The sequence below is a fragment of the Trichoplusia ni genome, chromosome 3, assembly GCF_003590095.1.
Source record: "Trichoplusia ni isolate ovarian cell line Hi5 chromosome 3, tn1, whole genome shotgun sequence".
NCBI classification, from domain to species: Eukaryota; Metazoa; Arthropoda; class Insecta; order Lepidoptera; family Noctuidae; genus Trichoplusia; species Trichoplusia ni.
Window position 1 is genome coordinate 8,422,344 of NC_039480.1, and position 24,978 is coordinate 8,447,321.

Here is a 24,978-nt window from a genome sequence, read left to right on the forward strand (position 1 = left end):
ATGAAATTCATAGGTTGAATCAATTCATGAAAACCGCATTCGGAATAAAGTCTAAAGTGATTAGGCAGTCGACAAAAAAATTGACGCTTTGCCTTTTATCAAAGAAGAAGAAAGAAATTTAATCTTTAGATCACACACATTCAAAATTTCTATGTATCTATCGGAATTGACCGACTAGTTTCGCACCCCGCCGCGTTAGCTTATGATTGAGGTCTCCGGTTGGGTCCGATAAATAGGTGTGCGTAAACCGTTGCATCATTTAATAAAATATGCAACGGCAACAACAAAATTCACTTTTATGTCAAGTTTTACAAATAACTTCCAAACTGTCACAGACACCTAAAAACAAGGTGGTATTGTTCAAACGCGTCACTCGTCACAGTGAAGTGTCGAGCAAGTTAATTGGCGCAGCTCACCGGCAGCACTGTCTTGTTACTGAGATTCGTGCAGGTGAAAGGTGCACGGACTTATTTGTGTTCCAGTTGACACGAGTGTGCGACACCAAAACATAAAAATACGAAATCGACTAAACGTCAGATGGATCATCGTTTTTTTTAACTTCTAATTTGAAACATATGGTCACGAAACGATTTGGTGGAGACCGATATGTTGAGTATGTAATTAGTTAAATAAATCGATTACAAAAGATATATACACATGAGATATTTAGAATATAATTTTTTATTTATTCAATAATTTATGTACACGGTAAATACTCGTATCAGAAAAACAGCAGTGCAAAATTCTTAGACATCTTACATCTAATTACTATAAAAATGAAATTAATTAAAAAAATCTATTCTATATTGATGCTATTAATAAACTCTTCTTAAATTTAATGACATGGTAGCCACATATAGGAATCATAAAAAAAAAAACTTACGACTAGCTACGAAATAGCGATTGAAAACCTTATTGACTTGAAATAAGACTACATTTCTTTTAAAAGGGTCTAAACGATGTGTTGATTGTTGGAGATATGGCAGATGAACTGCCAACCAGAGGGCCCCACAACACCACGTCGCCTCGGTGGACTGCTTGCTATGCGTAGAGAGATGTCTCGTTTCCACGGGGTATTTGACTTAATCTAATAATGTAAATCTGTATAGGCTGTCCTTCAGATAGAATAAAAGAAAGTGATTTTTTAAATTGTATCACATTATTAAAAATTAAGGGCAATTAAAACTATTCAAGAAGATGAAATTTAATGTTTGGTAGTGTGGGCTAAAATCATCACTTGCTAGTAAAAAGCGTATTGGTAGGTGACGTCACACGAGATTCTAAAACACTGTGTCCCATTAATTTGTAGTTAACGAGATTAAATAAAACTGATTTCTTTTAAATACCCTATTGTGATAATCTTGCTTTAAGAGTAGAAATTTACTTTACGCTGGCTAGGCGGTAGAACTGATCTAGTTTGCCTAATGATTTTCTCTTGTCTGATCAACTAGTTGTATGCTGTCGTTGTGCTGCGGTCCCTGGTTGTCGAACGGACTGTCTTCAGAAACCTCCATCTGCAGCTGTAATTTAAGACAAGGCTTTTGTAATCAAATTCACTAAAGATTTTTTTAAACTTTTCACCTACAGTAAATAAATAAATGCGGACAACATCACATACATTGTTCTGAACCCAAAGTAAGTTGCTAAAGCACTTGTGTTATGGAATTCAGATACAACGAAGGTACCACAAACACCCAGACCCGAGACAATGTTCAAATGTGAATTTTTACATTGACCCGACCGGGGATCGAACCCGGGACCTCAGAGCTAGCGACACCTTGAAACCGGTGCGTACGCCACTCGACCACGGAGGTCGTCAAAACAGTGCATTTTAATACTGTTTTAGTCTATTACAAACATATTTCTAATTCCAATGCATCGAATAGGTCAACGTGTATTTGACCTAAATCAAAGTAATTAATTCTACGTACTCTGGAACAGAGAAATCACAAAAAAAATGTATAAGATAATTATATATTTTTTTGGTGATACTGAAAGTTCGACTCCGCAGAGGCTTATAATTAAAGACCCCGATTGGGTCCGAACTAGTCGCATTATTTAATAAAGTAGATAGGCACTTACTCCTGCAAGATTGTCATCTTTAGCTTCCGATACAACTGTAGGCCGTCTCTGCAAAGTATTGAATCATAGGTGAGTTTATTTAAATTACTACAAAAGAGATATTTTTGATTTAGATTTTGAACAGTCAGTCAATAGAAGTTCACGTGAAAGTTACAGTACAGTATATTTTTAAGTTATCATACGTCATTTGTTTGCTTTGAAAACTTTCAAAGCTTAGTACTTATACTTACAGATTGACTTTGCCTTCTACTTTCTCTGAGCACATGCAGCCTCTTCTTCTGTTCTCTTCTGAAGAAACCGTACTGTGGGAAAGAATAAGCCTTATTTACACATTAATTAATATAGGAAAATCGGCACATTCTGTGATACACAAATATAATATATATTACATTATGGCCTATAATTATAATTGGCTTAATGATTCTTATACAATTTTTATTGTTACAGATGTTGGTTTTCCCAAAAAATAAATCAAAACCAGGAAAATATTCCTGAATAAGGAAATCATCGCCTCTTACAGCTAAATATTATTCTTATTGGCACAATTGACTTATCATGCTTCTTTCGGTATACCTACTTTATGATTGCTAGTAGTCACGTGTTTAGGATGTAGAGTGTCATATTGAGCTTATCAAACAGCGCCTTAGTTTTTGGCGGTCCTGTAGTCTTCTCACTTACCCTATACAGTACGTAGGTCAATATCGCCAGAAGAATGAGAGCAACAATGGCAGCTATAATTGCAATGAGCAGCTTGTTGTTACCAATCGTCAGCTCCTCCAAGTATTTAATCTCAGAAATCACACTGAAATAAAAACGCTTTAGTAAAAATATGCGTAGAAGTCGACATGACTCGACCACGGCCACATAAAGGGCCATCCAACGCATTTTAATAAATGAAAAAACAATATCTGGAGATCCGATCGACAAATGCTTTAAAATTACTCACATGCCACTTTTGAAATCCGGTGACGGTTGCAGGAGCAGTTTCAACAGATTTGTAGAGTTAAGTTTCCCCTTGTATAAACTGTCCTCTGTAAACATTAACACACATTATATTTTCGAATATTTATATTGACCAATCGTCATGTAGATGCAGGGAACTGGGCTTGGTCTTTATTTAGTTGTGGACATAATCCGGAAAAAAATAGCTCTTGGTCAGTGACTGCGGCAAGGAGCCGCATGTTCAAGTCCTGTCTGAGGGCAAAATTTTCCATTGCATCATTCGCATTTAATAGCAAAATATAGTTAAATGAAAAATTTATACAAAAATGTCACTCACGCACGAAAAGTTTATAGCGACTTAAATACAGTATCGCGTCACCCTACGGCAGGAGGTGAAGCAGATCTCATGTTGAATTGGATTCTAGTAAATTTACCTAAACTAAAAAATTTTCTAAAAGAAAAAAAACAGCCCAAAAGCGTGGTCTATCACTCTTTTTGAAACCACGACGGCGCGCGGTACCATTTGTTCCTCGCCTAATGCTGTCTCACGCATGTGAAAACGAAAGAAGCAAAATAAGGAATTCATCATCATCTTCTAGTTATGTGTTGTACTGTTTACTTACTGATCATAGAATTCACAATTTCGATACTCGTCGTGATTTTAAGCGTAGAATTTGCCTGTAGGTCGATTATACAGCGTAATGAAAGAATGTTGTGTATGCTTGCATCTTCGCATTCCCTTCCCGTTTCTAATATCTAAACAAAAATAAGGTTATAATATTATTCGTGAGGAAGTGGAAGCGAAAAAGCGCAATCAGCTTCTTCGGCAAGCGCATTTTTTTTCTCCTATGATTTCATTCATTATTGGCCTAGCCTTTTCCCAACTATGTTGGGGTCGGCTACCAGTCTAACCGGTTTCAGCTTGGTACCAGTGTTTTACAAGGAGCGGTTTTTTTTTCTCCTATGATTTATTATCTGTTATTTATAAATGGCAGAATAGTTCATGATCATAGCTGTTTTTCAAGCTTTTGCCATTTTTAGTTAAAAACTGTTAAAAATGTAATACTGTCTAATCTTCCTTAGTTAATTAAGTTACTCACTCTGAATGCATTAACAAAGTTTTTCTTTTCCACTGATAAGATGGCGGTAATATTCTTCCATGTTATAGACCCATTGTTTATTATCTGCAATCAACAAATGTTTTATAAACTTTTCTATTTAACCAAATTTGTAATAAATAGTACTTAATAAGGATCATTATGATGACTGGGTATAAAGAGTGAAAATTAAAAATGAAAATATTACACACAAATTTTTGCCTCAATCTGTCCAAAAAAAAAAGTGTTCCTAAGTTCTTTAAAGTGTGACGTCATCGCAAAATTTGTATAGTAAAACAATTTAAATTAGATGATATATTACCAAAAATTCCTGGTTATCATATATGTAGCTACTCATTGATATCTGTTTGTCCGTCACGTTTCTATAGTGAGGTATTCTGAAATAGTGAAAAATTATTAAAAACCTGATTAAGTAAGTATGAAAATCCTGTCCCATCAATTAAGTTGTAGTGTAGTGTAAAATGATTTAATAGAAACGTGCGATTTTATTAAGAAAAATAACAAAATAATTTAGCTCGATATTTAATCAATTTAAAATAATATCTTATAACGAGCACTGAAAGCTATGTAACTACCTAAAATTGAGTTTTGTTAGTTTAAGGATATTTCCCAAAGTTCAGGGTCATATTTGTCGTAAATACTGTTCCAAACAAATATAATTTGCCTACCTAATTTCTTTTCAATAGTTTTTTAGCACGTCTGGTAAGACGTCCCTCAAGGATTGGACAGGGTTTTCATACATATTGTACATATACAGACGTGAATTTTGAAAACATCACATTTCACATCAAATACCAAGATAGATAAATATAAGAATAACTATTAATTTAATTATTTTATTAAGAAATCGCAAAGCGTTTGGTCGACTCTACCCATGATCAGAAGATTGGTCTATATTTTACTCAAATAATTAGCATTGCCATACAGCGTGGCAATGCAGCACTGGGCACGTTTCCCGACTTTGGAAGGGACGAAGATGTCTATTTTGACGCTTTGTAAATTATGTATATTGTTTATTTTGTATTGATATCAAGTTTAATATAGTTTAAAACATTTTGCATTATTTTATATACACATTGACTCACCCAACAACATGAACATCATCCGTCTTGTATCCGTAAGGTATAACCAAACTCTTTTTATCACTGAATACGTTTCTCTGGTTGCAGTTCTCATACAGGACGGCCTCAACTGACATATTCTTCTCATAGTTTATCGGTTTTGTCATGTTCACAATTAGATCTATTGAGTACTGTAAAATATAAACAAACTTCAGTTTCTATTTCAATGTAAAGTTTTATTTTGTTGAAATAAAAAAAAAGATATACAGAATTAATAATTTTTTCGATTAGTGCGCGATACAGTCTGCAAAACACGTGAGATACAAATACAACTTTATAATAAGTAATGTAATAACTATCGCCAACGGCCAAAATCGAATATTTATTAGAGAGTATTTAAACTAACGCTTGATTCAAGCCAAAAAAAATCTTTTTTTAAAAAAAGACTCCCGCGCTAAGGAATTCAACCCTTGTGTCGCGGAGGATTTCACAAAATACAAATCACGTGCACAACAACACTCAGACTCGGAACAAGCATTCGTGGATCACACAAATGCTTGTCTGCGATCACACAAATGCGTGGATCGAACCCGCGACACGACGCGCACAGTGGGTTTTGGCGTGGTGACCTCAACCACTCGGCTATCCGTGCAGTACGTAGCAACCCGTATCGTCTATCTTTGTGCTGTGGAGAAGTCGCGCAACAAAATCCATACTATCTAGCTAATTGTTCCCTTCTGAGTCTTTCAAAGGGCTTCGCTAAGCTAAACAAGATTTCATAATGTACTTTAAGTATTGTAATATAGTTACTAGGTACCTTACCTCCATATTCCGTTTCATCGGTATCGGCAGAGAGCAGGCGTAGTCCTCGTTCTCGGACTTGCAAGCAACGTGCGTGACGGGCGCCCCGCGCACGCGCAACCACACGCACGACCCGAACGACGCGTTGCCCGCGTTCGACACCACTATTGTCATTGTCTCGTTGTTTGTAGACCCCAGGATGTAGTTCCTAGATTCCCTAAAACACAATCGAAATACGTTATTTTATTAGTATTTTTTTAAAAACAGAAGCAAACAACCGTATTCAATAAAAAACTACTAAGCCAGACATAAGTTTTATGCAAGTGACAGTTTTTTTCACGTTAAATGGAAAAAGAATCAACAAAATCGGTTCATCCAGTCCGAAGTAATATACTTCTTATTTGTACCCAATATGGCTGAGGCAAGAACAGTTCTGGTTGAACTCACCCACCGGACCAAAGTACTTGCATCGAGAGCTTTGGAATACAATCATTTCCTTTGCAGTGCCGAGACACCGGCATTCTCTTCACGAGCTGGCTGTAAGGGCTCGCCACTACCCACGTTGTGTTAAACTCTGCATGAAATAAAAAAATGATCTTCTAAGTAGTATAATTTGTAGAATCAACTGATTTTTGCGCACGGTGCTATAATACTAATAATATTCCACAAGTTTAACACTGCGCCAACTGCGCAACTTGCTTGTATTGTGAGTACAATACAACTCATAAATATACTTATATGTTTTTAATATACAAACATAATATCGATAAATGACTTCCAGACACAGGATTAACCTACGACCTCTGGTAAAGCGTATGTATAAGGTTGTGAACGATTAGTCCGTAAACGTTTATATACCTGTGCTGTTCTCTTGAAGCATATGGTCTACACCCAGCTCTGCGTCGACCACAAACGTGTAGTCCCTCGGATCGTTGTCTTTCTGCAAAAGATCGAATGTAAAATTATGAAATATCCAACGAACGCCTTAAGGAATAACGGATATCAAACTTAAAACAACTTATTAAGTGTCTCTTTGTGTAGTGACAGTGTTGAGAAATGTGTAAAGGAGTCTCTACAAAATCAGGCATTTCAAAAAAATATCCCATCCATTAATTTAATGGATTCATATTTTTGTTTAATACGTTTAGTTTTATGCCGAGTATATTAATTGTATATTACATTTAGGTCTAAGTATATTATGTTAATGTTTCGCGCATTTCTCTATAGTATAATTTTGCAATTATCCTAATGATCCCTTCTGAATTAATTCAACGACAGATACTTTTTAAAGAGGGTCGTAACGAAGCGAATGTATCGGAAAACAATAGAGTCAGTCGTTTGTATGACGAGCCAGAGTAAAGTGAAGAATTAATAAGGAAAGGAAGGCATCTTACAATGTAGAGTCTGTTTTATTAAACATGGATTTAGCGTAAGAAAACCTGTATATGCTATCTCGATATTAAATGAAAAAACTATAGATTTTACCCATAGTTTTAGGTTCCAGCTATTGGCATGCCAAGTTTATCACAAATAGTTGAGCGCTTCAGCCATAAGCATCGTAACCAACAAATAGTCAATTCTACATCTATAATGTTAGTTAGAATCCGACATACAGCTATGTTCGTGACTTTCATTGCTAGAATTAATAAATCAGCTGACAAAAATATCCAAAGAATGTAAATTGTGCAATGATAAAAAGGAAACTTTGAGCCCACGCCATATTGGCCCCACGTCTTTCTTAGCTGGTTGCTGAAAAAAAGCGGCCTTGAAAACCTTTATACGTGATATACCGCCTCATCGAATAACCTGGCAGTGTTGGAAGACAACAGTTTAAAGACCGAAGATGAACTGTGTGAACTGGTTCATGCATAATTATTCCAACTCATTGCTATACACACACACCAAAACGCGGATGTTTAGTTTTAGTCAGACTCAATCCGCTTCCTCTTAAGTAGGAGAGCTCCCATATGGATGCCTTACCAACAAATAGTTACCACTTCTTTATATACAAGTAGTATTATTATAGAAATGGTAATACTTACAAGAACAACAGTGGCGTTTTCACAAAACGTTCTGCTTCTGTTACATTCGTAGCAAGAGATATCGATCCAGAATGTGGGATCCGGTATGTAGGTAGCTTCACCGATAATGCTGTTTGTGACGCTTATGTCTGCAACAATAATATTACACTCAGTTACATTTTACTAGTTACATGATAGATAAGCATTTATCATGCTAGTTCAGACACATTTTTTTCCCCACGTTTCTATATACTCACTTTCGTGTTTGTTTGTTTGACGTTCAGTTCGGATTTTTGCAACTCAATTTTGAGGTGCTTTCCGATAGCTAGCAGACTGAAATTTTCATGGTAGCTTCAAACCCGATGACAATGCAATTTAAAACTATAAAAATGTCTAAGCCGACTTTGATAAAATTTAAAAACTTGGTTTTTTTTTTAACTACCTTTTTTTTTCTTTTTAAACAGAAAAGAAATTGATTCCTGCACTATTGTCGTTATCGTCGTATATCGTCTTAGAGATGTCATTTCCATTTATTGGTGTGATTTTGATTTATAATGAAAATCTCGGAATTTACTTACTTCCAATTATATCTTGTGGTAGCTCATGCAGATCGACGCGGGCGCACACTTCGACAGTAAACCGATTATCCGACTCCTTAACCTGTAATAAAAACATGTACATAAATAGATATCTTTACTTCCCAAATATACAGACTTAAATTCGAAAAGTTTTTTGTATTTAACATTAAGATTTTACTAAAATCTGTACTCAACAAAATAGAATTTGTCCCGTTAATAATTTGCCTCCTATTTTAGGAGACAGATGTAACAGTTTAATTTAATAATTTAAAAGCCTTCTTAAACGACTAGTCATGCATACAATTAGAAACAACGTCAGGCTAGTAGTAGGTATCGCATCTAGATGATAAAGAATTGCATATCACCTGTTCTGTTGTTAGTTTTGTAGTCATCGTAATATTTATGGTCTGTATACATTTGAGCATTAGGGCTCTAGCACTTCCCGGGGATCCCACGACCAATTCTGTGAGGAAAAAAAGCATAACTATAGTCTTAATTTATTCAGATCTCTATTTGAAGAGTCGTATCATGTAGAATGTTAATTGGTTACTCGACACAGGCCTTCCACTGATATTGCTTCAGAATTTCTATGATTAATTGTTTTCTTGACACAAGTCTTTCTGCTCTTATCAGTTCATGACTCAATTTTAACAATGCTACTTTGTTGATACGTTTAGAAGTTTTGCCGATTCGAGAAAAAAAAACTGTTTTTTTTTTAATAATTACACTATAGCTCAACTTGCAACTGAGTAAAAAGGTTGTTTACCGTTACAGCCGTTGTCATCAGTATCACCAACAAACTGCAGGCTATACCCTAGAGTCCTGAATAACTGCTTCTGAATCCTCTGCGTCCGCTTCAGGTCTGAGAGCTGGACGCGTCTGTAGACCTCGTATTTAATTAAGTTACGGTACATCTCGTAACCCGATAGGATATATACTGCCCCGAGACCGTCGTCTTCGTATGGTGCACTTATCACCAGCTCTGTAGCAGTATTTAAGAAAATATATTCCCTTCGAATTCGAAGTGACGCTTTTAAGAGATATTTACTCCATAAAACTAGTAATTTTGCTTGAATTTGGATTAAACTTTATTTGTTCTTTTTTATATTCCGTTGCTTAACAAATATATGTATTACTAATATTCAGTGGCAAAGCTCAGTTTTTGTCGAGGACAACGCACCTGGCAACCTGTCTCCATCGAAATTTCCAGCAGCTATGGCACAGCCAAACCGGCTATGAACTTTATTTCCCAAAATTGTTCTAAGGCTGTTCCTTTGTTCGAATGTATTCTGAAATGATTGTAATAATTGATATATTAATAATAATAATGTACCTGTGTCCCCGCGCAGTCCTTTACAAAAGGCCGGGTCTCTTCCCATAAAGTTATCACGTGCGTATGCGATACAAATAATAATATGTATTCATCATTGGCCTAGCCCTTTCCCAACTAAGTTGGGGTCGGCTACCAGTCAAACCGGTTTCAGCTAAGTACTAGTGTTTTACAAGGAGCGACTGACCTCCTCAACCCAGTTACCTGGGCAACACGATACCCCTTAGTTAGACTGGTTGTCAGACTTTTTCAAGCTTTTGACTACCTGTAACGACTATCAAAGATGTAGGAATAACAGCCGGGACCTACAATTTAACGTGCATTCCAAAACACGGAGGAACTCGTTATGATGTTCACCCATCTACAGACCAACCGCGTCAAGCATAGCTTATGCTGTGATTAATTAATTCCTTAATTCCGTTTTATCAAAATTAGACTGGTCGTTGAAAAATAGCCGTTTACAAGGCGCTAAATAAAATACTTAATAGAGCATTTTAATATTTCTATGAAGTAAATTTACCTTATCTCCGCCTATATAAATATGCACAGCGCCACATTCCACACATTTCTCTGCAGTGTCGATAGTTTCTGACGTCTGTGCCGGCGCTCCGACCAAGAGTTCGTGCTTTCCATCCATATTCAAATCTGCAGCACTCAACACTGATCCGAACATAGCCCCAATCTCCTCCTTATTTTCCAATTTGTAGAGTTCCCTCGATCCGCCATTTGTAATTACGTTTAAACTTCTATTCGAAGAATCATATTCGAGAAAAGATATCTGAAAAAGAAAGGAATTTTGTTTCTGGCACATGGCTTCCTATAGTCAGAACTTGCAGAACAATTTCATCATTTTAAAGTAATTTCAGGAAAATTAGGTAAATTTTAAAAGATTTCATAAAATCAGGTTTTTGTTTTGTGAACGTAGACTTACAACGCCCTTCATATCTGATGTTTCCATGCTAAACGCGTAAACTGTTTGTTCGGAGAAGAACTTCCCAGCTGTGATACCTATACCTGAAACAGTCACCATATAAATATCATTGCAAGTCCAGGGCCCCAATTTTGCTATTTATAATGGCCGATGAATAAATGGGAATAGGATTATATTTGAACTTAGTAGTATTTTCCGGAGCATTTTGCTAACACAACAATTGGAAATTCATTGTATTGACCGTGAGTGTTCCGCCCTCTCTCTAATTATTGTGTTGAAAAAAGGAGAATATGAATAGTGTCATTTTCATCCTACTGTTATTCAGTAAACAACGGGGTTGGGGCCCAGTTTGAATCTATTTATTCACAAGTTTGTATCCAAGTTAATTGATTATATGTGATTATACGTGTATATATTTACCTAAGTTAAAATACCTATGAAGTTTCTTTGCCACAGCCATAGAGGTCAGAACTAATGACGAGGTCTTTCCAAGTGGTTTTGACATTGGAGTGTGAACAAAGTCTCCATCTAATGATGTCTTGACAATCAGTAGCAGATCGTTCTCCTCATCCATTAAAGTAGACCAGCCGGTTCCACCAATGAAAGACCCTGAAAGTTTAATTTTTTTTAATTATTATTGACGCTTTCTTTCTCTCCGAAATGTAGAGTGGTATCATGTACTAGACTGTTATAGTTGTAATAATAACAGCCGGGACCCACAATTTAACGTGCCTTAAGAAAGACGGAGGAAATCTTTATGTCAAGGATGATCACCAACCGCGTCATGCGTAGCTTAACCTGTGATCAATTCACTTATGAGGTTATAGCTTAGCCACGAGCTCCTCCTCCTGCCAAAATAAATCAATGAAGAGATTATCCATCCCCATAGTTGTTAAGATGATGCTTGTTCTTACTTAGATTGGTGATGCTGTCTGAATTGTGCTGGTACCTCTCCATCGTCCCTTCATACCGGGTAAGGTTCTCGGTTCCATCGGGCTCGTCAAGCCGCGCGTAGCAGGTTCCGTACACATCTGGCATGTAACCGGAGTTGCTCTGTACGTCCGCAGTCAATAAGGGGGCACATGTCTGGAACAACGGTGAGTATCAGGTATCATATCTGACGGCACGGTTAGCCGACTAGTACACCAAACCCACTGTCCGCGACGTGTAGCAGGTTCAAGCCCTCGTAGGATCAGCGTTTGTGTGATCCACCATTACTTGTGAGGAGTCTGGGTGTCTTTGTGCTTGTGACTTGAATGTTTGCGATGCAACCCGCGACACAAAGATTCTATTAACTATCGCGGGAGTTTTTCTTTTAAAAATGTATCTATCATGAAAGACAACAAAATAATACTTACGAAAACATACTCTGAATTTGCAAGTATAGTCGCTCCCATGTAAAAATGTTGGTCAGGGTTGACAGCTGGAAATTAAAGGTGATTATATAAGGTGTTACTACAAACTAGAAACTACCTAAGTGTTAGTAGCTAGGGTAAGAAGTAAGAAGTTTAAAAAAATATAATTACGACTCCTTACGAATCATCCTGACGATAGTTACTATAAAACCATGTATTTCTATGATAATTTGACAATCAAAAAGTAAATTTTAATAAATGATTGTTATTTTTATTTGTTAACGGCTACATAAACGTTATTGACATACTTACTTCGAGAGAAGTTTTTCGGAGACTCGAGATAAAAAAAGTTTTCGTAACATTCGATGCTGTCCATATCGGCCGCGTCCGTCAACTCGCAAGTATAAACCTTGCCCATCAAATCCGCTGAGGGCGCACTTATCACTGATGGAAAAAATATACATTGAAAAAAAAAACCTTTTTCTGTTGAGAAAAACATCCCTACATACAAAAAACAAATTTCTTTAATAATCCTTGTCCATGGGGATTCGGAAATTTGTAAGTCGCATCCAAAAATCAGGACTGACATTCGTGGACATTGTGGACAACATGATGCTTGTTCTACGCGGGCATCGAACAGCCACATATCAAGCCGAGTCACTCGGCTACCCGTGCGACAGCAAATATATTTACAAAAATATTCAAAATAGTCACACAAAATGCTTGATTTCACGAATAGTCCAATAGAGGTCACCACGCCAAACCGACTGTACACGACGAGTCGTAATTTTCATCCCAGCGTAGAACAAGTATTGTGTGGTACTTGTTCGTAGTCGGGGCATCTTTGGTTGACCATAAATATACCAGCACTATCACCACTAGCACGTTAAATTAACAGCTTAAAGTAGTTAAGGGAATTTACCAAGACTTTTCAGTGAAGATCTGTAGGCCATAGCGAACCCGAAGTCTGAGGAGTTGATAATGGTTGGGGGCTTCAGGAGGACACTCGATGCCTCGTGCACAAACATAGCAGAGGTTAGCTGCAGAGTCTGGACTGTAAAAGCCGCTACCAATAATATTCCTGAAAAAAAAGATATAAGAATTCCACAACTTTCACACAACGTTACATAGTCTCAAACTAAGCATAGCTTATATTATGAGTAGTAGACGACTGATAAACAAATATATCTTTAAATACATGCATATACAATACAGACACACCGAAGAAATTATCGAGATATCCAGAACAAATCTTTGAGAAATTCAAAGATTTTTTCTGGGTGGGAATCGATCTCACGACCTCCGGATAGCAGTCAAAGCCAGAGCTGACTGACAAACATGAATCCATCTATCTTCAAATTGTATTATTGTAATTAAATTACGACAAAATTATACCAACCTGCCATTTTGATTAATTATCCACTCCTATTTCGTTTGATGAAATTACAAATCTCTTAACACTGAATTTTATTAATTACATATCCATCGTACACTTACACTCACGACTGTGTTATAGTTCATTGTCATACTGTATGAGTCAAGGAAAACCGAGTTTAAAATAAACAGGTAAACATTCCCTATTATTCAGAATCTTTAAATAAATTCACAATTACAATAGCCTATGTACATCATGTATAGACCTCAAGTCAGTGATGCAAGACTAGAATGAATTATGTTCGCGGATTTTTCCTGGTTTCCAATACCAGCCTGTAATGTAAGTCTGTGTGGAAGCGAGACAACGCTAGCTTAGTGTAGCTTCTTCAGTGCTCGCAGTTTAGTCCAGAAAGTTTATAGTAAAGAGATTAACCAGAAAAAGAGATAATATATAAGTACTAGCTGTTGCCCGCGGCTCCATCCGTTATGAATCGGATATGATCTCACGGGGACATAAAACTGGCTAAAAACTATCACATGTTAATCCAGGTTATAAACGATCTGTGGACGAAAATTTCATCCAAATCTTATAAGTGGTTTTTGAGTGACAGAGTTACAAACATCCTTCCATACTTACAAACTGTTGTAATATTAGTTCGTCGAATATAATTTTGTCAAAAAACAAGACAAAAACTTAAAGTAGTCTTTGTATATAATGACCCAACTCGGAAATAAGTTCACATTTTTCGAGCGTATAATGTACTAGCGTCTGTATTTTCTTGGGAATATTTCTATATTGCCCAAACAGTTGAAAATGTCGTCAAATCTGTAGTAATTATGATATGTAATTTTTTTCCTATATTAAAAATTATTAATCTTTAATTTCTTGTTTGTTTTGATTTCTAAGCCATCAAATTTTGCACTCGGGTTTTTTCATATCATTATAATTTATTTCTAACTATCCGGCTCTATACCTACTTACGTAGTGTAAAATCTGACTTAAATTCGTAAAATCATTGTTAATAACTAAAATATACAGTTAAGTGAACTAATAATGAACTACAAGGATATCCTTGCATTAGGGTAATTGGCAGATAAGCAAATAAGGAACTTATACACGTTCGAAGCGGAAAGTCACTTAATTTGTTATTTTTAAAAGCGGTGAACTCAGTTACCTACTTATTTAGATATCTTTATAAATCAGAACCTAATTACACCAACCAAAATAGTAAATAAATAATTAATACGAATAAGGCATTTTGTAAAATACGTATCGTAATCTGGTGTTATATACATCTTTAAAAAAAACCCATTAATATCCCACTGCTAGCGACATGCAATTGCCGACATAGGGAAGGTTTGAACAGTGATGATGACGCGGGCGACCAAGCCCACTGCGGATTGGTCACGATGTTTTCCCGCTTTTGTCAGTGGTGTCTTAGAATAATTAAGAAATACATATAACTTTGAACAAGCTACATTAGTACTCGCCTGAATTCCTAGTGGAACCTGAACCTGCATATAAATTAGTACCATGGGGTATAATGGGGTCATACTATACTTATCTATAGATTTCGTATGAGTACGGTACTGGTAATGTTTGAAAATTAACCTCAGTCATGTTTTGAACACTGTTTTATTCAAGGAAATAAACAATTCCGACGTACCATTGTAGTTAACACTCCGTTCGGACAAGTGGACATTTTAAAATACTTTTTTTAATATTTATTTTATTGATCTCCGATTATATGGTATGTATACTTCTTCTTCTGTCTTCAGTTTATCAGTGTCAGGTAATTCTCAAACAAATGAGTTAGTTGGACTAGCTGTCCCATATCGCCGAGTACCTACTAATAGTAACTACTGATCTTTTTTTTTTGTTTGTTTCCTTAAAAAAAAGATACGGGTATTTAAAATCTGATTGGGATCTTTTATACTTGTTCAGTATGTGCAATGCTCGTAACGATAAATGATTTGACTTATTTTTATAAAGAAGGTTTTAATAGTATCCCAGGTTGCGAGCCTCGGTGGCAAGACCGAGCATCATCTGCGTGACCTCGTCTCCCTGCTCGCTGATCCTGGCAGCTGGCCAGTGGAAGTACCGTCCTCTCAGCTCATATGTATACACCAGGGGAGTGCCGCGAGCGTGGCGCACCCAGTCCATACTGCCACCCGATGCCTTGTCTGGAAAATTTTGAAGATTTAGAAGATGGGAGAAAACTCGCATCCAGCCAGCAATGATACATCTACTATTGATGCAAAAAAATCTACCAATATATCTTAAAGTAATATTATTATGGTTGTGAAAGCATGCCAGTATTCACGACAATCTATATCGTGAATGCTGGCATCTCTTTTTCACACACACTTTTTCCGTTTTACTTTAAGAAGTGACGGTAGAGCTGCGCTGCTCCACAATTTATAGCAACTGGCAAGGATTTCTGGCATGAACTGAATGAACAATAGTTATAATTAATGTTTCTACAATCAGAACAACACTCAATTTTTTTTTCTTTACTCTTTTGTGTTTACAAACCTTTTTACAAAAGTGAATTTTATAAAACCATCTTTAGTACATTCAACTGCTTTCTATAAGGGTCAATAAATTTAAAAATGTTTGTAAAACTTGTTAATTTACATGAACAACTTTACTTTTCTAAATCGTTCGGATGATTGATCTGAAGATCAAGTTTCATTTGACTTGCAATTAACTCGTGTTTCTTTGCTTTAAACTTTCTATAACTCAAATTGATTGAAGCTATGAATCATTTAGCATAAGTCAATAAATTAAATTTAATGGATCGTGATTGTTAACAATCGGTCAAAACAGGGGAGGCGTCAATCCATTTCAATTGTCCCGGGCTTGTTCCCCTGGATAGCGAGCATCCCTGGATACCGAGTGCCAGTTGAATTAATGATCCCTGTCAACTAGAATTTGCATTTGAGTTGTCGATAGTTTTGTATGAATATGCTAATATTATTAATGCAGAAGTTTGCCCATTTGTTTGGTCCAGATTTAAGACTCAAATATAGAACTGAATTTAACGATTTTATAGGTATTGTTAGTTTGGACGAATATAATAAAGATTAAGTCTATAAATTATGACTGCGTAGATAGCCGAGTGGTTCAGGTCACCAAGCCGAAACCCTTGTGCGCGTCATGTTGCAGGTTCGATCCCCGGTAGGACAAGCATTTATGTGATCCACGATTGCTTGTTATTTGTATGTTTGTGAAACCCCCTGCGACACAAGGATTAAATTCCTTACCTTTTTTTAAAGTACATTATTCTCTAATACTGAAATAGAACAGGTTATTGGAAGATACTTCTTATCTTAACCGAGTAAAGCTTTAGTTATTAGATATGATGTCTTACATAAAAGTTCAGCCGCAGTCCCCGGTCCATCATATTTCGCTTTGTTAACTGCGTAACCATACTTAAGAGATGTCTCCCCAATTTGTTTCTGCAAAATATAGAATTAAATTTAAATAAAAGATACTTTTAAAACCAGAATGAGATCCCACTGCTCGCAAAGACCACAAACTCTTTTGTCCAGACCTCTTTTTCTCTCAGCATTTCTGGCCACGTGCGACGCACGTATCTAACTAGATCATAACACCTTTGCCGCGGACGATCTCAGCTGACCGAGTTCCTCACATGCATTAGCACGATTTTAAATGTCACTATACATGGATAGCGTTGTCTCGCTCCCACAAAGGCACTACAAAGCGTCAGAGAGACGGAGTCCTGCTTTGAGGGCTTATACTAAAACCACGTATCGTCGTTTATTCACTGCTTTTGTTAAATGCTGTCGAGATGCTAATGAACAATATGACTATTCAGAAATGAATTCAATGTGAAAAATTATAAATGATGCAAGTTTTGAATTTTAACCTAACCTCAGCTGTATTAGAGTTGATTTTTAAATATTTTATTAAAAATATAATTTACCAGATCGTCGTAGTTAGCGGTGTGTTCCGTAGAATCAGAGTAAGGTAGGAGTAACATCTGCGCGTCGGCGTGGAAGGCGACGTAGCCGAGCATGTTCTCCAGGCCCGATATGTACGCGGAGAGGGACCTGGTCTCTACCTCGGAGAATGGATTTGAACCTCCATACGTTTGGTAGTTGCAAGGATTGCTAGATGCTCCATAATCTGAAAGTTTGATTAGGTTTGGGAATTAGTGGGTTGTAAGATTTAAATAACTTTGGAAGAGTTGTCAGAAATGTGTTTAAGAATTTTGCGGTTACTTTTATACGGTAAGATTTGAGTGAACCAAAAGATAAAAGTTAAAAATTACACAATGACAGTTTTTTTTACATTTCAAAGGTTAGGTGTATTAGGTACCTGCACGTGTTGCAATGCAATGCCGCACCACGTGTCGCTATAAAAACGGCTGACGTCACTAGACGGTTAGGTTAAGTCAGTAAAAATCTGACACTACCCGTTCCCTCCCGCGAACCCACCATACCAAAATACTAACTATTGTCCTAGTACCTAATACACCCTGTAACTAAGTACTAGCTTTCAGTAACTAACCCATCCAGTTGTAATCCCAGTTGCGGTTAGGGTCGGCGCCGTAGCATCCATTGCGAGACCTCGACCGGGTTTTCCTCCACATACGGTCCTTGTTTTAATAGTTAGACGCAGATAAAATTATATATATACTAACAAACAAAAAAAAAATTGTGAAGAAATAAATATGATTGCTTTTTTTGTAAATGTCATTTACTTATATTGTTCGATAATACAGTTTAGATTCTCCAAAAGGGCGCTCTAGAAACACATTTCGAAATTAATATACAAAATCTCTAATCCTCAGTTTTGAGGAAAAAATACTTTGGAATGTATTTAAGACGGAAACAAAAAATAAACAAATAATGCCCCTTCTGTTTATAGTAAGATCATCATTTGAAATTTCCAAAAATATGACTCACCCTGGTATAGCTGTAGTGGTATCCGTCAGGGTTGACGGTGGGGAAGATGTGCCAGTCAAAGCTGTCCCTTAGGGATGCGATCTCTGGGTCCTGGCTGGTCATCAGCTGGTTGATGAAGTACGTCGTCGTAGCAGGAGTGATCCATTCTCTTGCGTGGATACCTAAGCAATGAGGTCAGTTGTTTGTGAGACACTGTGCGAAACATTTTAATACTTTTCCTCCTGATTTTAAAAGGAAGTGGTACCACCCTATGCAGATGAAGATATCCTCGCGTTCAATTATATAAAGTGCTTTGACGAATTAAAAAATAATTAACGAACTGATAAAAAACTAAATTTGCATCTATTTTTCTATTAAGTGTTGTATTTTTGTTACTGGTCGTCCAAGGGGTTTTCTGGGGGATTGTCTTGGTCTTGGATGACGATACCTTGTTTGCTGAGCGTGTACACCTTGGCGAGTCAATGTTGCTAATGTTAATGTTCTATTACAATACAGTCTCGATAATACTGTATGAGTGAGTGAGATTATACAATTTGCATCAGAGTAGAAGAGGACAACATAATAATTATTCAAATGCCTTGGCTTTAGTGTTGTTTACATAAAATGCATATCTATAAATATTAAAATTATTAAAGTAAATTGTAGTTACTTATTTATGGAATATGTTTTCAATATTCTTTTATTATTCAATTTACTTGTTTAACTTCATTACTTATAATCAATGACAGATAACTTCTATGCTAAGCGCTTAACAGCTATGTATTATCAACCTAATGCCTTTAAAAATAAAGAAGGAAATCCGAAACCACCTGTATAATTTTTCATACTATGTGATTTTGTACCTGATTCAATGAACATAACAGGTTTGTCAACTGCAGTCGGAGTGTTGATCCTCAGTCCTAGGATCTGTCTCCCTTCATAGCTCTGTCCTGCTACCACCAGCTGAGACCAGTTCGGATTCTGCTGACTCATGTTCTGAAGGTAGCCGTAGATCTGGAGGAGTAACAGACTTAGTGAAGTGAATTTGTCATTGATGAAGAGAAATGGTGAAAAGACATTACATCCAGATACAGAACAAATGATTGTGCTCTTTACACAAATATGTCCTTTGAGGGAATCGAACCAACGATCTCAGGGTCACTAACTAGTAGACCAACTGGACAGTCAATATTAGGCAATAACTGCAATAATATTATTAAGTGGCATATATTTTAAAATAACTATGTACTGAAGCAGAATTATATTATTCAGTGGTGAGTTAAGTACTTACAGAATCAACGTCATAGTAGGCAGTCCAAGAAAACCCATCTTGACGTAGAGGATTAACTTTCTCGTCTTCAAGTATTCTTTGAAATAAATCAACAGTTTAGTGCAATTCAGAAATAAACAATATAGCCAATCTCAATGTAGATAAAAAGGTTTTTTTTATAACATTGTGAATTTTATAGAAATATATTTTTTTGCCGTTCAAATATAATATGTAATTCCAGATTATTAAATGATGCAACGGATTACTCACGCGTATTTCTCGGGATTTTCCGACTAGTTTAGGCCTTGTATTTGTCATACTTACTCTGAATAATCATCTATAACAATTTTCGTGGTCAGGCCTTCGAAAGAAGCGATGGCGTCGACGGCTGGCACCAGCTCAGGAGCAACCAGCAAATTACCCGTGCCTCCTACTAGTGAATAGTAGGGTATCTCCTAAAAATAAAGAACAATTAATGTTGTTTTAAAGTATTCCTACTCATAGAAAAATATTTCGGTTATGTTCTATAGATCAAAAAACATAGACTGACAACAAGTACGTAGAAAGCCAGTATGTGCTACACCAAAAACATACTGATCATGGACTTAATTTTTTTATGGGATTGGTATAATTCAAAAGCATAAAATTCATGGTGAGCTCTCATTTTCAACAATTATTGCTAATATTAAGGGAACGAAATCAAAGAACCACATTGGCACAATTTTATAAATACTTCTTTATCAGTGCTATAGCTCCAATCCAGTACCTAATTAAAAATAACACTTACATAAGTCCCCGTGAGGAACCGCAGAAGCTTCTTAATTCCATCACGATTCCCATTTATCTCGTACCATTTATAATCCTTATAAGTTTTAATATCACTCGGATCATTTGTCGTACATGATTGGACTAGAAATACAGAGAGGCACAAATACAACAGAATCATCTTTGCGTGGTGGATGGCCGAGTGTTGTATTATCACCCGCAGTGAGCGCTTATATTTAAAAGATAACGAGTCTGGGGGTCTACCATTACATATTAAACTTAGTATTGAAAATGTGGAAAAGAGATGCCGCTCTCCGCTGTGTAGTGCCCTGTCCCTCTTCCACAACAGATCAGCGGTCTTTATTTACGGTACCTAAGTACTTTAGGTACGGTACTAAATAGATGATCAATCATTTTTATATATTCAGCTAGGTTTAGTAGTGCTTTGCTTGACTTTAACTGCAACATTTGAGTTACTTGTAAATTAATAAACATATGTTTGCATTGGAACGTGAATGTCTTTTTAATTAGTTCGCGGAATCAGGCATAATTTCCATGCCTTTTTATACTCAAATCTATTAATCAACAAACATCATTCTCATTCTCATACGCATCAGTCTTTAGCCTAGAATTTAGCTTACCTCCTAAACCTCAAAGTTACTCGTACGACGTATCCAGAGACAAACTCATTCGCTTTGCATTTCGAGCACGTGTTGGTATTTATTACCATAATATATCTGCGTATTACGTAAACTTAACGCAGAATAACTTATTGCCGTGGCAATTCATTCTATAGCAGACCTTGTACCACAAACTATGTATTCACTGTAATATTACTACATTAACCAAAACACTGGCAAAAAATGATCCAGTTGTTGTGTTTGGTGCATTTTATGACAGGAATTTCTACTTCTACCATATCCTCATAAAACTGTAGTAAAGGTGTGGAAGAGGGATGACACTCTGCAATGTAGAGCGTTGTCTCGCTTCCAGTATGTTTTCAAAATTAAAACATACCGTTTTAGTTTTGAAAGCGAGCTCTAAGAAGTGTTAAATTCAGCTCTAAGTATGCACGTTGCGGATCCAAACACCAGATACTTTGTGATTTTGTTTTAGTGTTATATGTATGTCTTTTTCTTCATGCTCAGTCGCGCAGAGCATGCGCGAGCGATCCGACTCTGACTAAGGCAGTAGAAGGGGCCCGGGATGTTTTTAGTCGGTGAAAGTCCGATATATCCCCGCGCCGTGCTCTCGACGTGGGTTGAAGTCATCAGGGTTTCACCCCGGAAAACAAAAAAAAAGGTTTCTTTTTTATTCAAATAGAAAAAAAACGCATCGGTATAAAGATATTCGACATTTGAATTTTCGGACGACGTTCCACGAGCGACTAAGTTCTGTCATAAAATGGTCATCTCTTCTCCATATAAGTGGCCTTAGTCCAACATTAGGACAATAACAGTCATAACGGCCGATAAAATTACATATTATAATGACAATGTCCTCTTAAGTACAATAGGTATAGATAGCGGCGCACGCGCATACCGTGTCTAGGCCGTTAGCAGATAATCACAAGTGCGCAAACTATTTGTTCAGAAACTATTTAGAGATCGATTGTGCGGGCCGTGATATACGCAACAAAGAAACTTGAAAGTGACAGTTCGAAATGCTGGAATACAGGCTGGTTTCATAATGAAAAATCTCTGTACTGAAAAAAAAGTTTTATTAATCGAAAAATGCTATATGATAAGACCAATACGGCTGAAGATGAATTAAAAATCATACAGTTTACTGATAACTGAAACACGGTTATCAACAACTTTAGAAGGTTAGACCTTTTAGAAGCTTTCCTCTGCTAATGCTAGCCGCAGACATATCCTACTAACATTATATTCTAAGTTTGAATGTATTACTCTTTCACACAAAAACCATTGGACGGATTTTGGTATACAGATAGTTTATAACCTCTATTACCACACAAAACATTGTATGTTCCTGTGGGATCATTTTCGTTTTGTACCGGGCGGAGCCGCTAGCAAAACCTAGTCTATAATATATTTAACTTCCATGCCTCTCTGTCCACAGCTTGGTTTTTATTTTATACTTATTTAGCTTTAGCTTTTTGATGTACTATAGACACTAATTGGATCATAGAAATATATTTATCATTTAACCTCATTATTTGTAAACATAATTTATCCTGTCAGCCGATCAAAAATTTTAATTGAGTTAATTATGCGATAATTATACGTTTGTTCGCGAACTATTAAGTATTCAGGTTGCATTTCGTTGTATTTACATTGGTAATACAATTGACTGAGATTTATATGTTGTCATGGTTACGCAGTAAATTAACTGTAAATTATAGTAACACATTGTAATTACTCGGCTTGCAGGCACTCTACCGGCGATGATTATATTTCTGTGAAAGTTGAGGATGGATTATATCTCTAATACCAATATGAACTACTAGTATTTTAATAACTTATTTACTCATCACTCAGCCTGCTTTCTAGAGACGTCATCGACGTTTTTAAGATAATGTTAAATTAACTTTCGACTGCACAAATTGCAGAGTGGTTGAGGTCACCACGCCAAACCTCGGGTTCGGAAGCCTCGCCAATTGGTTGTTCTCAGTCTGGCTGTCATGTGAATTGAATGTTTTTTAAACCACCGCGACATGGATATAACTCCTTAGAGTCGTTTATCTACGACTATCTTTTAAAATATTATTTGAAAAGCCTTCGGACGGATCATTATTTTTTCATTATATATGAAAGTTGTTATATTGTCATTTCCATTCGTAATAATAATGTTGTAAAAGGATTTATACGAATATTGGAAAAGCTCTTTTCTGGTATTAAAAGTATCAGTGTATGAAAGTCGAGCGTATTAAGCAGCAGGCAACCTGTGTGGAAATAAGACGGCATGATACGCTTCGCAAAATCGCGTATCTGTTGCATATCTTTTCAATAATCTTACATTAAAACGTGGTAGGACGCCATTTTTTTGGGGATGGGAAATCTTCAAATGATACCTCGCGCTTTGGGTTGCGTGGAGTGGAGGAGAATTTGACTGAATAAACCCTATCCATATTCCTTTCTTTGCCCTTTGTGTATCCTGGCTACGATAACCCTTTCGGACAATCCCGCTGAGTTGGCTCTCTGGTGCTGGTTTAGCGTCCTTACGTATCGCACAGAAATTTATTTAGGTTCGATATCTGCTATCAGTACTTTGTCATTCATTATCCAAATACTTGAGTTTATCGCTAAATAACTCAAACACTTGCGGTCAATGTCCTATCGATAACAAATCCTTATTTATGATAATTTAGCTTCTACTTGAAGAATATGCAAGTTTCTTAGGTTTACTCGAATGTTAGACGGGCAGACTGCTGCTGTCTGCCCGTGACTATGATACCTGCAAAGGTTTCGAAACGTCGGGAACTAAAATCTAAAATTAAACCGCGAAAAAAATGCGTAAAAGTAGTTTCATTTCAATATGCAAGTTTTCAACGAATTAGATGAACGGCAGCCATTGAAAAATCGGCTAATACTATTTAAAAATAGAGCTAAGTAACTTAGTACTTAGAATTTGGTTTACCGCATTCTGTCAATTATATATCATCCCATCTAGACGTATTCCTACCTACTGGCTGACTCTGTAAGGGAACTATGGATTTCATAAAAATCAGTCAAGCCGTTTCGGAGGAGTACAATAACTAACATTGCGATACGAGAATTTTATATAACATTAATTTATCCAGTTTGTAAATGACAACCATCATAATAATATCTTCAGATGAACTGAAATATCCTTAAACACGTTTCAGAATAACAATTTGAATGATAAAACACCCCTTCGTCACGTACTCGTTCATTTATTAATTTCTAAAATACGTTGGGAGATAAATTTTAATGGACTCGTCTCAAAACTTTTTACACTAATTCTGTAGGTACGATTCGTTCTAACTTTTGAATGGATCTTAATTTGCACCGTTAAATTAATTCAGTAACGAATTCGTTTATTAATTGATTTCGTTTTGTTTTAATGCTGAATTCATGTCATTTGATGACTTTTTGGTGATTTGCTGAAGGGTTTTAAACGTAAATGTGATTGCAACCTTAATGCCCGGTGATAAGGTATAGAATACTAAATTCACTGTGCCAAGATAAAAATCAACGACTATTGTCGTATTTAATAACAATTATCAAAATAAATTGTAAGTGGAGAAAACGAATCGAATTTACAACGAAACCGGTAAAGTGCGAGTAGGACTCGCGAAACTAAAGGTTCTGTACAAATAGGGTTCAGACAATGGGGATCACCATCAAACAATACAAAGGAACATATCTCTTTCCCTAAAGAGACACTGTAAAAGCGAGACGACCTACTCCACAGTTCACAGCATAGGGCGCTGTCTCGCTTACACACTTCGT

The 24,978-nt window shown here is 36.3% G+C and overlaps 2 protein-coding genes across 3 annotated transcripts; both read right to left on the reverse strand.

Annotated features, from left to right (window-relative positions):
* Positions 1-663: 663 nt before the first annotated feature.
* LOC113491774 (integrin alpha-9-like) lies at positions 664-13,919 on the reverse strand. Of its 2 annotated transcripts, XM_026868938.1 has the most exons (26): positions 13,619-13,919; positions 13,142-13,300; positions 12,532-12,663; positions 12,223-12,287; positions 11,779-11,950; positions 11,285-11,473; positions 10,865-10,947; positions 10,454-10,711; positions 9,784-9,892; positions 9,370-9,585; positions 8,969-9,066; positions 8,604-8,685; positions 8,047-8,174; positions 6,863-6,944; positions 6,452-6,578; positions 6,026-6,221; positions 5,228-5,394; positions 4,444-4,519; positions 4,125-4,208; positions 3,648-3,780; positions 3,029-3,113; positions 2,761-2,884; positions 2,313-2,384; positions 2,083-2,130; positions 1,385-1,520; positions 664-1,087 (listed from the first exon to the last, which is right to left on the reverse strand). In XM_026868938.1, the coding sequence occupies exons 1-25, from the start codon at positions 13,623-13,625 to the stop codon at positions 1,422-1,424; spliced, it is 2,991 nt and encodes a 996-aa protein (XP_026724739.1). In that variant the 5' UTR covers positions 13,626-13,919; the 3' UTR covers positions 664-1,087; positions 1,385-1,421. The 2 variants fall into 2 exon arrangements, with proteins under 2 accessions (XP_026724739.1, XP_026724738.1); XM_026868937.1 differs by having other exon boundaries at positions 664-1,520.
* Positions 13,920-15,222: 1,303 nt separating this feature from the next.
* LOC113491775 (zinc carboxypeptidase-like) lies at positions 15,223-21,033 on the reverse strand. Its single transcript, XM_026868939.1, has 9 exons — positions 20,565-21,033; positions 20,102-20,232; positions 19,799-19,874; positions 19,371-19,521; positions 18,529-18,689; positions 18,131-18,218; positions 17,544-17,746; positions 16,968-17,055; positions 15,223-15,777 (listed from the first exon to the last, which is right to left on the reverse strand). The coding sequence occupies exons 1-9, from the start codon at positions 20,721-20,723 to the stop codon at positions 15,593-15,595; spliced, it is 1,242 nt and encodes a 413-aa protein (XP_026724740.1). The 5' UTR covers positions 20,724-21,033; the 3' UTR covers positions 15,223-15,592.
* Positions 21,034-24,978: the final 3,945 nt, after the last annotated feature.

Bases quoted from the DNA above. Each gene is read 5' to 3' on its own strand.
- LOC113491774 (XM_026868938.1), bottom strand. The intron at 5,395-6,025 runs GTAAGGTACCTA...TATATTTTACAG, and splicing joins CGATGAAACGGAATATGGAG to TACTCAATAGATCTAATTGT. The intron at 2,885-3,028 runs GTGAGTAATTTT...TTTTTATTTCAG, and splicing joins CCGGATTTCAAAAGTGGCAT to TGTGATTTCTGAGATTAAAT.
- LOC113491775 (XM_026868939.1), bottom strand. From the start codon at position 20,723: ATGATTCTGTTGTATTTGTGCCTCTCTGTATTTCTAGTCCAATCATGT. The intron at 20,233-20,564 runs GTAAGTGTTATT...CTTTATTTTTAG, and splicing joins GGTTCCTCACGGGGACTTAT to GAGATACCCTACTATTCACT. The intron at 19,875-20,101 runs GTAAGTATGACA...TTTATTTCAAAG, and splicing joins GTTATAGATGATTATTCAGA to AATACTTGAAGACGAGAAAG.